This window comes from Gracilinanus agilis, chromosome 1, assembly GCF_016433145.1.
Source record: "Gracilinanus agilis isolate LMUSP501 chromosome 1, AgileGrace, whole genome shotgun sequence".
Classification (NCBI taxonomy): Eukaryota; Metazoa; Chordata; class Mammalia; order Didelphimorphia; family Didelphidae; genus Gracilinanus; species Gracilinanus agilis.
The window spans coordinates 135,812,709-135,828,227 of record NC_058130.1 but is presented as its reverse complement, the minus strand read 5'-3'; the positions used below and the strand labels follow the sequence as shown (position 1 = coordinate 135,828,227).

At 39.9% G+C, this 15,519-nt stretch overlaps 2 protein-coding genes across 2 annotated transcripts in view; one reads left to right on the top strand and one right to left on the bottom strand.

Annotated features, from left to right (window-relative positions):
• The window catches only part of IFT140 (intraflagellar transport 140), a 204,100-nt gene that overhangs the window by 13,872 nt on the left and 174,709 nt on the right, over positions 1-15,519 (bottom strand). The window contains exons 18-23 of the mRNA XM_044657419.1: positions 7,716-7,893; positions 6,394-6,584; positions 5,348-5,443; positions 4,308-4,440; positions 4,058-4,201; positions 3,569-3,697 (exon numbers count right to left, since the gene is read on the bottom strand). Of these exons, the coding sequence (XP_044513354.1) occupies positions 3,569-3,697; positions 4,058-4,201; positions 4,308-4,440; positions 5,348-5,443; positions 6,394-6,584; positions 7,716-7,893 (871 nt within the window). The remainder of the gene's footprint in view (positions 1-3,568; positions 3,698-4,057; positions 4,202-4,307; positions 4,441-5,347; positions 5,444-6,393; positions 6,585-7,715; positions 7,894-15,519) is intronic.
• The window catches only part of TMEM204 (transmembrane protein 204), a 62,658-nt gene continuing 61,553 nt past the window's right edge, over positions 14,415-15,519 (top strand). Inside the window, exon 1 of the mRNA XM_044657437.1 lies at positions 14,415-14,575. The gene's annotated coding sequence lies outside the window, so the exon portion shown is untranslated. The remainder of the gene's footprint in view (positions 14,576-15,519) is intronic.

Here is a 15,519-nt window from a genome sequence, read left to right as displayed (position 1 = left end):
GAAATACTAAAAACCAAAGGAGAAATTAATAAAATCGAAAGTAAAAGAACTATTGAATTAATAAATAAGACTAGAAGCTGGTACTTTGAAAAAACAGATAAAATAGACAAAGTACTGGTCAATCTAATAAAAAAAAGGAAAGAAGAAAACCAAATTGACAGTATCAAAGATGAAAAGGGAGACCTCACCTCTAATGAAGGGGAAATTAAGGCAATCAGTAAAAACTATTTTGCCCAATTATATGGCAATAAATATAGCAATCTAAGAGATATGGACGAATATTTACAAAAATATAAATTGCCTAGATTAACAGCAGAAGAAATAGAATACCTAAATAATCCCATATCAGAAAAAGAAATTGAACAAGCCATCAAAGAACTCCCTAAGAAAAAATCGCCAGGGCCTGATGGATTCACAAGTGAATTCTATCAGACATTCAAAGAGCAACTAATCCCAATACTATACAAATTATTTGATATGATAAGCAAAGAAGGAGTCCTACCAAATTCCTTTTATGACACAAATATGGTACTGATTCCAAAGCCAGGGAGATCAAAAACAGAGAAAGAAAACTACAGACCAATCTCCCTAATGAACATAGATGCAAAAATCTTAAATAGAATACTAGCAAAGAGACTCCAGCAAGTAATTAAGAAGATCATCCACCATGATCAGGTGGGATTTATACCAGGAATGCAAGGTTGATTCAACATTAGGAAAACCATCCACATAACTGACCATATCAACAGTCTAACAAACAAAAATCACATGATTATCTCAATAGATGCTGAAAAAGCCTTTGACAAAATACAACATCCATTCCTATTGAAAACACTGAAAAGTATAGGAATAGAAGGACCTTTCCTAAAAATAATAAACAGTATATACCTAAAACCATCAACAAACATCATATGCAATGGGGATAAATTAGAAGCCTTCCTAATAAGATCAGGAGTAAAACAAGGATGCCCATTATCCCTAGCAGTTGCAATTAGAGAAGAAAAAGAAATTGAAGGTATCAAAATAGGCAAGGAGGAGACTAAGCTATCACTCTTTGCAGACGATATGATGGTACACTTAAAAAATCCTAGAGAATCAACTAAGAAGCTTGTAGAAATAATCAACAACTTTAGCAAAGTTGCAGGATACAAAATAAATGCACATAAATCACCAGCATTTCTATACATTTCCAACACACTAGAGCAGCAAGAAGTAGAAAGAGAAACACCATTTAAAATCACCCTAGACAATATAAAATACTTAGGAATCTATCTACCAAAACAAACACAGCAATTATATGAAAACAACTACAAAACACTTTCCAAACAAATAAAACTGGATTTAAACAATTGGAAAGCCATTGATTGCTCATGGGTAGGACGAGCTAACATAATAAAAATGACAGTTCTACCCAAATTAATTTACCTATTTAGCGCCATACCTATCAAGCTACCAGAAAACTTCCTTACTGAATTAGAAAAAACTATAACAAATTTCATTTGGAATAACAAAAGATCAAGAATATCAAGGGAAATAATGAAAAAAAATGTGAAGGAAGGGGGCCTAGCAGTACCAGATATTAAACTATACTATAAAGCAGGAGTCATCAAAACAATATGGTACTGGCTAAGAGATAGAGAGGAGGATCAGTGGAATAGACTTGGGGTAAATGATATCAGCAAGACAGTGTATGATAAACCCAAAGAGCCCAACTTTTGGGACATGAATCCACTATTTGACAAAAACTGCTGGGAAATTTGGAAAACAATATGGGAGAGATTAGGTCTAGATCAACATCTCACACCCTACACCAAGATAAATTCAGAATGGGTGAATGACTTGAATATAAAGAGGGAAACTACAAGTAAGTTAAGTGAACACAGAATAGTATACTTGTCAGATCTCTGGGAAAGAAAAGACTTTAAAACCAAGCAAGAGTTAGAGAAAATTACAAAATGTAAATTAAATGGTTTTGATTATATTAAACTAAAAAGCTTTTGTACAAACAAAAACAATGTAGTCAAAATCAGAAGGGAAACAACAAATTGGGAAAAAATCTTTATAACAAAAAACTCTGACAGGGGTCTTATTACTCAAATATACAAGGAGTTAAAGCAATTGTATAAAAAATCAAGCCATTCCCCAATTGATAAATGGGCAAGAGACATGAATAGGCAATTTTTAGGTAAAGAAATCAAAAGTATCAATAAGCACATGAGAAAGTATTCCAAATCTCTAATAGAGAAATGCAAATCAAAACAACTCTGAGGTATCACCTCACACCTAGCAGATTGGCTAAAATGAAAGAAGGGGAGAGTAATGAATGTTGGAGGGGATGTGGCAAAATTGGGACATTAATGCATTGCTGGTGGAGCTGTGAACTGATCCAGTCATTCTGGCTGGCAATTTGGAATCATGCTCAAAGGGCTATAAAAGAATGCCTGCCCTTTGATCCAGCCATACCATTGCTGGGTTTGTACCCCAAAGAGATCATAGATAAACAGACTTGTACGAAAATATTTATAGCTGCGCTTTTTGTGGTGGCAACAAATTGGAAAAGGAGGGTATGTCCTTCAATTGGGGAATGGGTGAACAAACTGTGGTATATGCTGGTGATGGAATACTATTGTGCTAAAAGGAATAATAAACTGGAGGAGTTCCAGGCGAACTGAAGAGACCTCCAGGAACTGATGCAGAGCGAAATGAGCAGAGCCAGAAGAACATTGTACACAGAGACTGATATACTATGGTAAAATCGAATGTAATGGGCTTCTGTACCAGCAGCAATACAATTACCCAGGACAGCTCTGAGGGATTTATGGTAAAGAACGCTACCTACATTCAGAGGAAGAACTGCAGGAGAGGAAACATATAAGAAAAACAACTGCTTGAACGCATGGGTCGGGGTTGACATGATTAAGGATGTGGACTCGAAACTACCACACCAATGCAACTACCAACAATTTGGAAATAGGTCTTGATCAAGGACACATGACAAAACCAGTGGAAATGTGCATCGGCCATGGGTGGGGGGAGTGTGGGGGATGAAGGGGAAAATCGGAGTATGAATCATGTAACCATGTTAAAAATGAATATTAATAAATGTTTAAATTAAAAAAATAAAAATTAAAAAAAAGAGGTAAAAAAAACACATACACACATGCACACACACATACACGCACACATACATACATACAACACCCCCAACTTCAAGACCTAAGAACCTCCCAGCTCTAAGCATGAAGACCCCAGTCCACACCAAGTCTGAGGGTAGGGAAGCCACTGTGGGACATAAAGAATGGAGAGTTGGGAGGGTCATGGAGAAGCTGATTGAGGTGTAGATGCTTCTGGGAGAAGGAAAAAAAGTCATCTAGTTGCTATTTTAATTCTTCTTGCTAAGCTCAATCATTTCTTCAGCTCAAGTGAAATCTAGTGTTTTATCCCAGCTCTAAATGTTCAGCATCCTGGAGACGAAGGCCCAGTCACTCCATCCTAATTACAGCTGAAATGAGCTCCTGAGTCGATAATCTTCAAATTAAAGATTAGTAATGGTTGGATCCCAATTTACCTTGTGATATAGCATAACTGCTCGGTCCATTTGTTCTCCCTTCTCCTCATAATACCGTGCTGCCTCAATCATGTCTTCCGGGGAACTCAACAAAGCCAAATTCATCAGTTGGTCATCTAAATTGTTTTCCTGGCAAAAAGAAGAAAGATAAGTCTCTGAGCAAAGTTTCCTTATCTGATATAGTCTAGCTACTCAACAGAGGTTTGATACCCTAGTGCAGTGATTCCCAAAGTGGGCACTACTGCCCCCTGGTGGATGCTGCAGTGATCCAGGAGAGCGGTGATGGCCACAGGTGCATTTATCTTTCCTATTAATTGCTATTAAAATAAAAAAAATTAATTTCCAGGGGGCTAAGTATTATTTTTTCTGGAAAGGGGGTGGTAAGCCAAAAAAGTTTGGGAACCACTGGCCTAGTGGTATATCCATACCAATCTAAGAATCTTTATCTCAAAGAAAAATGTGGCCCTAGCCAAGTTCTTGGGACCCTACCTTACATAAACGGATGGCATTATTAAAGGCCTGGGCCCTGGTGTAGAAGTGCACGGCCTGTTTGATTTCCTCCTGGCTTTCATACTGACGAGCCAGATGATAGGATGCGGCCCAGTTCCCTGTTTCATTGGCTATTTCAGCAGCCTGAAAAGAAATCCACATTAAACTCAGGTTGGCTTTGCTTTTTACCTAAACAGAGTCAAAGAGTTCCCCATCCCAGATCTCAGGCATCTTTCAAATGTGATCTCACCTTCTGAATGTTGCCTTGGAAGCAGTAAATGCGGACAAGAGAGAAATAATCCTGAGCCAATTCATAGTACCGTAGCGCTGAGTCCATGTCTGCCTGGCTTTCTAAGTACTGGGCCCACCACTTCCACAGGCTCCTACAAAGCACAGAGAGACCACATTTTGCAAGTTTCAGTCATTGCGATTAGTTCTGGCCTCCCAGCTTCATCCAAAAATGAAGGCCCTCCAGGCTCCAACCTATTGCTTCAAAAAGCATTCTATATGTCTACATTCCCATTCATAGAGGAAATCTCACAGCCTTGAAACGTGGGTCACCAGATATCAGTGACAAGAGGTCTTAGCTAAGGTTCACTCCTTAGGGGTTTACCTTCACTGCTTAAGAGTCACACTGAATCTAAACAATGTTGCTGGTGGCATTAGGAAAGAAGGTAGGAGGCATGGAAGAAAAACTGGTTGAATTTCTCTACAGTTACTCTCTTGGGTGGAAGCCACATTTTTCGTATCAATCCCAATCTGTTCTCCATATTGTTGTCCAAAAGAATGGTGTGTATATAGCAAATGATGAAGTAAGAAAATTAGATTGAAGATGACTGAGAATGTTGTTCCTACTGTCCTGAGAAAATCTCATTTGAAAAGAAAGCCTTATGTATGAGAAACTCTAATTAGATCCATTCACGGACTTATTATTTTTTTTTTAAAACTTTTACCAAGGTAGAAGAGCAGTTAAAGGCTAGGTAATTGGGGTTCAGTAAATTGCCTAGGATCACATAGCTAAGAAGTAATTAAGGCTAGATTTGAACCCAGGACCTCCAATCGCCAGGCCTGGCTCTCTATCCATCTAGTTGCCCTTTATTCATAGACTTATGACATGGAGATATAGTAAGACCTAAAATCTAGGTCTCCCTTCATAGGCTCAAACCCATAAATCAGCCCCAAACCTCACTGACAGAGAAAGCAGTATCTATGACAGCTTCTGTCATGTTAGAGTCACTTCTGATTTCTCAATATCCAAACCCCCAGGGGCAGGCCTGCAAGAGCACTTACTTATCTTTCATTTTATTGATGTAAATCTCCAAAGACTGCAGATCTTCTGACAGCATCCGTGGCACCTCAAACCTATGTGTGTCTGACTTCTCATAGCTGTTTAGAGAATAATAATAATAAAATAACAATAAGATCTGGCACATGTAAGTAGTACTTTAAAATGCTTTACACCCATTGAAAGATCTTATTCCTTACTGTCCCTTTTTGTTCCCCAGTAACAATATAACAGAAGTAGAAAAGAAAAAGAAAACAACATAAACAAATTCAGATAAAGATGTGCCAAATGGCTGACTGCTGGTACTTGGGTCTGTAGCTCTGTTATGACTTTTTTCAGACTTTCCAGTTGTTAGAGTGCTCAGCATACTGTTTATGCTCATTGTCACTTAGGAATGGAGATGAAGCAGGTCATATAGTAAAGAAACTTATTTTGGAATAAGCTAAGACCCGTTCAGAGAATCTTTCTGAGCTTTGGGTAAATACTATAAGAGGTATGGTCTAAAAACTAGACAGTTTCTCTCACAAAAAGTTTAATAAATAATAAAGCAATTAAAGTGTATGTTAATTCTAGGGCTTCAATCAGCCTTGGAGCCCACAAAAAAGATGTTCTGTTGTATATTCTCTGGTTATATAAGAACCAAATCTTATCATTTGTTAAAATGAAAAAAAATAGAGCCTATTAATTCTCCTGAAGCTCTTGGAATATCAGAGTTAAATCTGTAAGGTTTTGTTTTGTTTTTTGTTTTGGGGGTTTTTTAGGTTTTAAAGACAGAAAAGGTGATTAGCCTATTACATGGTGAAGTTACAAGTTCTTCTGCAGTGTTATTTAGCCCTCTTGTGATCTTATCACATCATTAGACATCATTCTTTGATAATTTTTTGATGTCTATCTCATTGAGGTACAAATGGAGAAGAGGAAACACTATGCTATTAGGAAGGTTCCAAAAAATCCCAGAATGAGTCTGAGGAAAAACACATTTCTTCATATGCTTTCCTTCTGTCCTTCCACAATGGGCAAAACCTGAACACCCTTGCCCTCCATTACTTACTAACTCAGTGCCAGGTTGCAATTTGCTGTGGCCTCTAAGTGCTTGGCATAGTTGTAGTAGGTGGTACGAAGGTGAACTCGGTCATGGGTCTCAGCTATTTCCACAGCTTTCTGCCACTGGTCTGATGCCTGGTAGAATTTGTTCAGTAAGTCATAGCGTTTACATTTTTTGTACAGGTGCTCTGCATCCTCCTGGAGAGAGGGAGGGGGGAGATGGAGGGAAAGAGAGAAAGAGAGAGAATGAACACACAATCAAATTTCTGAAGTCATTCTACATAAGAAGACTTCTGGTCTATAAAGCCAGAAAGAGCACACAGTTACCACCTCATGGATCAAGATTTGAGTCTGTTAGTTCTTGCCCTTGAGAAGTTCAAAGTCAGACTTTATTTAGCACAGTGCTCTGCACAGCAAACTCTTGGAAAGCGGTTACTGAATGAATGGTCAGCCGTATGATAATATAATAATGTGCTGAACTGAACTGAAGAAACAAAAAGCAGTCTTTGCCCTCAAGGAACCTATAGGCAGGATGGAAATGCAAAGAAGAAAAAGAAAAAGAAAATCCAAATTCTTAAAGACAAGAGACCTCAACAGTCAGCTGGTATTTTTTCCCCAAATTGCAGCCATGGTGGCAGCAGCAGCAAACCAGATGAAGCAAAAATAGCACCCCCACAGAAAGAGACACCACCAGAAAGAAAAGAATCTTCTTGGTGTTCCCCAAGCTGTATTCAGTGGAGGTGGAATGGAGAACAGCCAATGAGCAGTTCTGTTGCAAAGGTTACAACAAGACTTGCCTGCTATATCAGCCTTTTCAATGACTAGAATAGTTTTGTATCTTTAGAATATCATATCATGTTCCCTTTCTGTGTGGGAATAAACTAGCCTGTTCTGTACTTGATTCATGCTTTTATTCTTACTGCCTTTTTACTTCCTACTGGGGAGGATCTCAGAGACTAGAGAAATGTAATGGAAGGATTTGGCCAATGAAATCTACCCATTACAAAAAGTTGGATATTATTTTGATTAATTATAGGACAAAGAAACAGATCATCATTCTCACTCTCAGTCCTCTTCCTTTTTATTGTTCCCCCCATAATAATTTATTTTTTCCAATTACATGTAAAAATGATTTTTTTATGTTGAATTCCAGATTCTTTTCCTCCCTCTCTCCTCTCCCTTCCTCCTGAGAGGGCAAGCAATTGGATATAGATTTTATGTGTATGATCATGTGAAACATATTTCCAATCAGTCATGTTGTCCCTCCCCCTTATTGTGAAGGTCAGGACAGCCTGCTCCTTTGCTGCCACCCTAGAGGAGCAGCCTTACCAGCATGCCCAGCTGGATCGCCAGGACAGCCACTCGTGCTTCCACCTCCGGTTCTTGCTCTGCCTCTCGTAGGGCTTTGGCTCCTCGGGCATGGCCCATGTTCCCGAGGCAAACTTTGGCCACATCCAGCCGCTGTGTTTTCACACACATGCGGGCCATGTTCTCCCAGACAGCTTCACTGTAGGAGAAAGGGAAATGGGAATCTGTTATACTTACTGAGATCATCCTCTAGGAGGCTAAAGGGTCCAGCTTCCCTTTAGCTTTCTGTCAATGTGTCACATCCCCGAGGTAGAGTCTATCTCAATATCAATATTAATAACTGGTATTTTTACTCTTTGCATCCTCTCACAAATAAGAGCCTGCCACATTATCCAAATGGGGTAGCATGGGGTTTCTATGGATAGAGTGCTGGGCCTGGAGTCAGGAAGTTCTGAGTTCAGATCCAGCCTCAGACACTTACTAGCCATGTAACTGTGGGCAAATCTCTTAACCCCCTTTGCCTCAGTTTACTCATAAGTTAAATGAGCTGAAAAAGAAAACAGTAAACCACTTCAGTATCTTTGCCTATCCAAAAGGGGTCATGAAGAGTTGGGCATGACTATAAATGACTAAATAAGAGTTATCCAAATGGCTTCTGTGTCTTTTCTACACCACTCAAGATGAACATAATGGAAAAAGTTAGAGCTATCCTTGGTCAAGGCTGCCCACTTGTGCTTTGACCTTTCTAATGTCTAATACTCTAGTACAAGACAGTCTGATAGCCTTCCTCTATCACACACAAATAACAAACAGTTGTGTCAAAGAGGTCTCTGTTTCCTCAATTGAGCAACAGACTCTTACTGTCTAACACTTCAGTCGCCTATGTGACTCAGTGGAAAGGGAATTAAGACTTCTGTTTGGATCACTGAATGTTACTCTCACATAAAGCCTTCAATCTGTCAAATAGAAAACACTCAACTATTTGGAATTCAGAAGTACCCTAAAGTTGCATTTTCCTTTCCAACGGCTCTTCCTCTCAGAGTTGTTTCAGAAACAGATGCAAAAGAGAATATAACACAGAATGGGGGCCAAGAGGAATCTGCTGGCGCACTGGATGAAGCACTGAGGCTGACATTGGGAAACACATGTTCAACTGGCCTCAGACGCTAGTTGTGTGGTCCTGGGCAAGTCATTTAACCTTTGTTTCAGCTTTCTCAACTGTAAAATGGGGATGATGATAATAATAATACCTACCTTACAGGTTTGTTGTAAGGACCAAATGAGATAATATCCATAAAGTATTTAGCACAGTGTCTGGCACAAAGTAGGCACTATATAAATGCTTATTCCCTTCCCTTCCCCTAGTTCATGAACCAAAGACACCATCTGGGACAGTATGACTGTTACTGTGGCACTGCTGCTAATTACTACTTTATTCAAAAGCCCTGGGTCTGAAGACAGAAGATAAAGTTTCAAATACTGACTCTCCTTTTCCTTCTCTATGTTATCTTGGTCATACTAGCATGATCTAATGGGAAGAACACAGGATTCAGAGTCAGAAGACCTGAAGCTGAGTCCTGCCTTTTTCACTTATCACCTGTATTACTTTTGGTAAGGGAACACTTCCCCCAGGCATTAGTTTTGTTTGTAAAATGAGGGGTTTGGCCTAGACCAGAAGTGTCAAACACACTGCCTGCCTAATGCAACCCACAATCCTCCCAAGTGCAGCCTGAACCAGATTAAAATGTAATTGGTATAATTTTTTTTAGTGTAATTGGTAAATGTTTAACAAAATAAATAAAAATACAACAAAACATATATAACATTATGTTTTTTTTGGGTTTTTTTAAAAGATTTTATTTTTTTTTTATTTTAAACCCTTAACTTCTGTGTATTGACTTATAGGTGGAAGAGTGGTAAGGGTAGGCAATGGGGGTCAAATGACTTGCCTAGGGTCACACAGCTGGGAAGTGTCTGAGGCCAGATTTGAACCTAGGACCACCCATCTCTAGGCCTGGCTCTCAATCCACTGAGCTACCCAGCTGCCCCCATAACATTATGTTTTCAAACTAAATGAATATACAGCCCACAGGGATCTTTATGTCCATATTTGTGGCCCCCATTTCCATTTGGATTTGAAGCCATTCGAATAGATGTCAATTCTAGAGCCAATAGTTCTCAATATTCCCATTTTCTTAGCCAAGTATATAACATTTTAGGCCTCAGTTTCCTGTCTATAAAATAAGGCAGCTGGCCTAGATGATCCAATTAAAAAACCAATGATTCTGAGTATTCTTATTGTTCTTCCTTTCTCTCCCTGTCTTCTTTACTCTTTCTTCTTTCTTATTCCTTGTTCCTGACAAATGCTTTGACCTATAATTTACACAGATGGAACCTGGGTTTCATGATCTCAGCTTTGTGACCATGTGGACAAGGTTTCCTCTTTGGGGGTTTCTCAGTAACATGGTAATGGTTCACAGACCCTTGGAACATCTGAATTAGGTTCCTGTCTCTCTAAGGGCCCTGCTCTTCCTGAAGCCACTGAAAACTCACAAATATTTAACAAAAGTCAGGTTTGTGCAGAGAGATGAATAGGAGAGGAAAAAGGCAAAAGAAACAGACTTTTTGGTTAGCTCTCCATCCCAAAAAGGAGGTTCACTAACCAAACTCAAACTCTAGTGACTAGTAAGAGTGGCAGCAACTCCTGCCTCTGCTCTGTGGCATTCATTCAGCCCATTCTTTTTTGGAGTCTGCTGCAGGTAAGGCTGCTCCTCTCTCTGGCTTCAGTAGAGCAGACAGTTGAGGGCAGGAACCTCTGGGTCTCCTAAGCTGCCTGAGCCTTCTACTGGGTATTTCCCTGATCCCTTCTCCATCTGGATCTGGCAGATTCCTACAGGGCTCCTGTACTTGGTCCTCTCATTGGGCTCAGGCCTGGTACTTTTTCCTTTAAGAAGTCTGGAATATCACTGAACAGTCTAATCAATTAATTCATTAATTTCTTCCTTTCTCTTTATTTCCTTCCTTCCTTTCTTCCTTAACCTTCTGTCTTAGTATGAGTTCTAAGAAGAAGAGTGGCAACTTGGATTAAGTGACTTGCCCAGGAACCTACAGCTAGGAAATGTCTGAGGCAAGATTTGAACAAAGCCTCATTAATTTCAACCAGTCAGCTAGTAACCTACTAGCAGCCAGCTCTGCACGCTTCTGTCTTTGGTGGGAAGCTCTCTCTACCCAAAGATTTTCTTAAGAGCTAGGAGGAACTACCTACAATGGCAGGAAACTCCTCTCCCACACCTACACATGTGCAAGACCCTCTCATGTCCACTCTCATTTTGTTTTCCAAAGGGGTGAGAAAAGCTGAGCAGTAAATTCAGGCCCCACTCTCACATGTGCATGGTAAATCTCACTTTGGGAAGAGTTCACAGACCAGCTTCACATGCTTAGGAGCTGCGAGCTCACACTTCATTAAAATGAACTAGCAGCCTCTGGCAAAATGCACTAAAGGGGCATAGTTAGCATGGGGCACTGAATCACAGGGTGGATTCTCTGTGTACTTCTCATGTTGCTTTTGCACATTGAGTTTCTCCATCCCTGGGAGCAGATGTCTTTGGGTTCACTGTACTGTGCCCATAGATGTTTGGCATTGGCTGACCAGAACTGTCTTTGTCCTCTAGGGAGTTAGGCTTAGCAGGTGGCCTCTTTTAGGAGAGACTGATTAAGCTGGATGGCCTCTACATTCAATCCTCAGATTTATACAGGCTACCATATTAACTTATAAAACTGCTTTAGTGTGGTCTCAGCTTCATTTGTTTTTGTTTTTTCATTTTTAGAGTTTATTGAGGTTTTTTTTAAAACCCTTACCCTGTATCTTAGTATCAATTCTAAGACAGAAGAACAGTAAGGACCTGGCAACTGGAGTTAAGTGTCTTGCTCAGGGTCACATGGCTAGGAAGTATCTAAGGTCACATTTGAACCCAGGACCTCCCATATCCAGGCCTGGCTCTCTACCCACTGAACCACCTAGATACACCATACCCTCTACCTATTGCTCTTACCTGCTTTGAGGAAAAACACACAATAAGCCCTAAACATATAGCTACATAGACTAGCAAACAAATCCCCACATTTTCCATGCCCAATAATGTTATGTCTCTTTGTGTATCTGGTGTCACTTCAGTCAGGCCTTTACAAGGCTTCTTAGGCTCTTTTCCTTTGGATCCCTTGGTTCTATTTCCAGCACCAGCAGCCCTGCTGGGAGATTCTATCCTTGTAGTCCTGTGGCTAGTTCACCTTTCTTTTTGCTCAATATAATACCATCTTTCCTATCTCCATCCAACAAACACATAGATGCAGGCATAGACACACATTTGCACATGTGTGTGTACATACACACACACACACACAACATGAGTCCTTGGGCTGGCCAGTCTCCTCTGGATACAAGCTTGCTAGTACTGCTATCAGAAATCATTTCTCAGAATACTACCCACATCCAGAGAAAGAACCGTGGGATTAGAAATACAGGAGAAAAAAGCATTCACTTGATCACATGAGTCAATTGGGATATGATTGGGGATGTAGACTCTAAATGATCACCCCAGTGCAAATATTAACAACATGGAAATAGGTCTTGATTAATGACACATGTAAAACCCAGTGGAATTGCTCATTGGCTTTGGGAAGGGGAGGAAAAAAGGGAGGGAAAGAACATGAATCATGTAACCATGGAAAAATACTCTAAAACAAATAAATAAATAAATAAATGAACCATTTCTTTTCAGCTTTCCTTAAATGTATCAACCTTTTCTCTCTACAGTTGTGATGGTCACTGTGTAGCAAGCACTATCTCTTCAATCCTAATAGTTCCTGATACATGAGGTGCTGAGTCTAGAGAGAAAGAACCCAAAAGACATGCTCCCTGTCCTTGACCTTAATTTCCCAAAGCAAGACCAGTGGGCTTCAATTTCCAGAAAACCAATGCTAAATGCTTTCAAGTGAAAAGATCATTTGTGCTTGTCCACAGCTCGGGGTCAGTCTTTCTGAGGGTAAAGGGAGAAACTGCTTGTCTTTACCCACAAACTGCTTGTGGGTCCCAAATATATATACCTGGCTCCATTTTTCAGAGAGAGAGAGAAAAAAGGAACCCACTGGGTGGGTGAGGCTTCCCAACTCCTACACAAATGGAGGGGAAGAATGCTCACAGGTCCTCATGCTCCTAAGAGTTGCCGGCCACATGGAAAAAATAGCTCAAGGAAAACTTACCTGGCCTACTTCTAGGATGAGGTTCCACTTCAACACATACAACTTTGTCCTAAGAGAGTATAACCAGAGGTCATGTCTAGTCTAATGTCAAGTCTAGTCTGGAGACTTAAGTAAAAACCAAGACCCCTTGTTTTCTCGTTTAGTCCTTTAACAAGTTCTGGGCTTTCAAAATGGTTTCTATCTCTTTGAGTTTTTGTACCTTCAAAAGATCTCTCTTCCACTTGACCCTTTATCCTTACTTTAAAGAGCCACCACTTAAGTTCCCTTAAATTAAGCTGTCATCATCTCTCTATATTAAGACAGATGCAACAGCCTCCAAATTGGTTTTCCTGTCTACTCCAATTTATCTTCCCAACAAAGTGATAGTTCTTAAGTGCAGCTCTGATCAGATCTTTCCCTTTCTCATGTTCAAGTAGCTCCCTATTGCCTCTGAGATAAAATTTAAACACCAGTGTTAGGCATTTAAAGCTCTTTATACTCGGTTCTCAGCCTATCTTTCTAGTCTCATACTCTAGGATCCAGGAGAATTGGTCTTCTGGTTTCTCAAGTAATGTCATTCCATCTTCCATCTCCACGTCTTAGCACTGACTGTCCCTCATGCCAGGAATATAATCCTTCTGTCTCTACCTCAAAAAATTCTTCTCTCTCCTCTTTGTCGTCTCCTCTCTCCTCTTTCCTTTCTCCCTCTCCCTCTCCCTCTCCCTCTCCCTCTCCCTCTCCCTCTCCCTCTCCCTCTCCCTTTCCCTCTCCCTCTTCCTCTTCCTCTCTCTCTCCTTCTCCCTCTCTCTCTCTCGCTCTCTCTCTCTCTCTCTCTCTCTCTCTTCCCCCAAGAACATTCAAGCACCATTTCTCTACAAATGAAGCCTTTCCTGATCTCCTCCACAAAACTAGTGTCTCTCAGTCTGTGTCCTCATCTTTTAAATGAGCAGATTGGATCAAATGGCCTCCAGGGTCCTTCCGGCTCCAATTTAGGATACTTGTCTTTTCAGTTTGCCAGCAGGGAAACTTTCCTGGTGACTTTTCATCAGAAACTGTCTGAGAATTTTCAGATATGCTTTGCATTTTTACATTTTTTGAATCTAGCTCTTAAGTCTTCAGGAAAAGAGTATACTTTTAACAGAAGAAAAATAATTTTAAAACTCAATGGTAACAAAGAAAGAGATATAGTTTTAATTACTTCCCTTGGATTAAAATGAGCCTTACAGATCTTTTATACAAATAAAAAACAAGGGGAATCTGCTGTGGAATCGTGGGGGTTATGATGCAGGATTAGCTCAGCAAAGAAATGAGACCTTGAGTTGATTTCTAAACTTGGAGGCCCCTCCCCTTGCATTCCATAACTCTGCTTCCTGCCCAGAGGCCCCCTTCCTCCCAGATAAAACTGTCAGCCTTAGCCTGTGATACAGCACATCTTGGAGGCAGAAGAAGATCTGATTCTCTCCCCACCTGGTAATACAGAGTTTCCAGAGGCAGGAAGCTTGCTGAACAGGGGGAGGAACCGCCCTTTCTTGACCCAAAGAACTCCAACTCTGAGAGGAACAGGAAGGTGGAAGGGAAGCTGCCTCAGGGGAAACCCACATTTTGGGCCATATTGTTCCTGAATGAGCAAGGAGATACTTTGAGTAAGTTCAATGAAAACTGATTTGCTACATTAAATGTTATTCTCTGGTACTTTTTTCTGATGGCCTAACTCATTTCCAGATTTCCAATAAGGAATTCTGAAATCTTGTTTACCAGAAATCTTGACTCCTGGGGACCCTGTGGGGCACAGGGAAAAGATTATCACTGAAGGAATATGGCAGGCTCTGTTTTTTCATCTTTTATAAAGGTTCCCAGATAATAATGAAAGACCCAATTCTGAATGGGAATCCCAGAGTCTCACATTATCACAAAGCACAGCGGATCTATTGTTTATTCAGATAGCTTTGGGAAGTAGGGAAAACCAAGAGATGACTTCAAGCAACTCTCTTGTATGCTGAAAAAGTATGTCTCTGGCCAGGACAGCAAATACTTTGCCAGTTTCTTAGTTTGAGGAATGTATAAATTCTTATTGAATGTATTTGTAACTTATACCTTTCTTGTATTATGTGGATTCTGCGAAATGCAAATTTCCTGAGAATCACTGGTTACTGTGCAGAAAAGCAGAAACACTGAAGCATTTTAGTTAGCAATAATACGCCCTAAGTTTTCTACTACTGGGAATAAATAAGATCTACTTTTCAATAAAAATCATTCATTTTTATAATGGCTCTATACCCCAGCATTGCTTTTTTCTATAACACAAAGTTAAGTGAATTTATGAAGCATGAGTATGGGTATATAACAAGGAAACCAGGTCTATTACATGTCAGGATTATACTAGAAAAATACCAATAATATCAATATCAATGTAAACCCCTTGGAAGTGGGTTTAATCTCTCTTTACAATTTATTCTGGTTTAATGGTGGCATTTGAGTGTTCTCACAAATGCTAAGGAAGCCCTTCTCTGTAGGCCACTAAGATAAATTCAGGAACATTTAAACACCTTTTTTAATACTAATGAAACAACCCTTAGAGTAATAATTT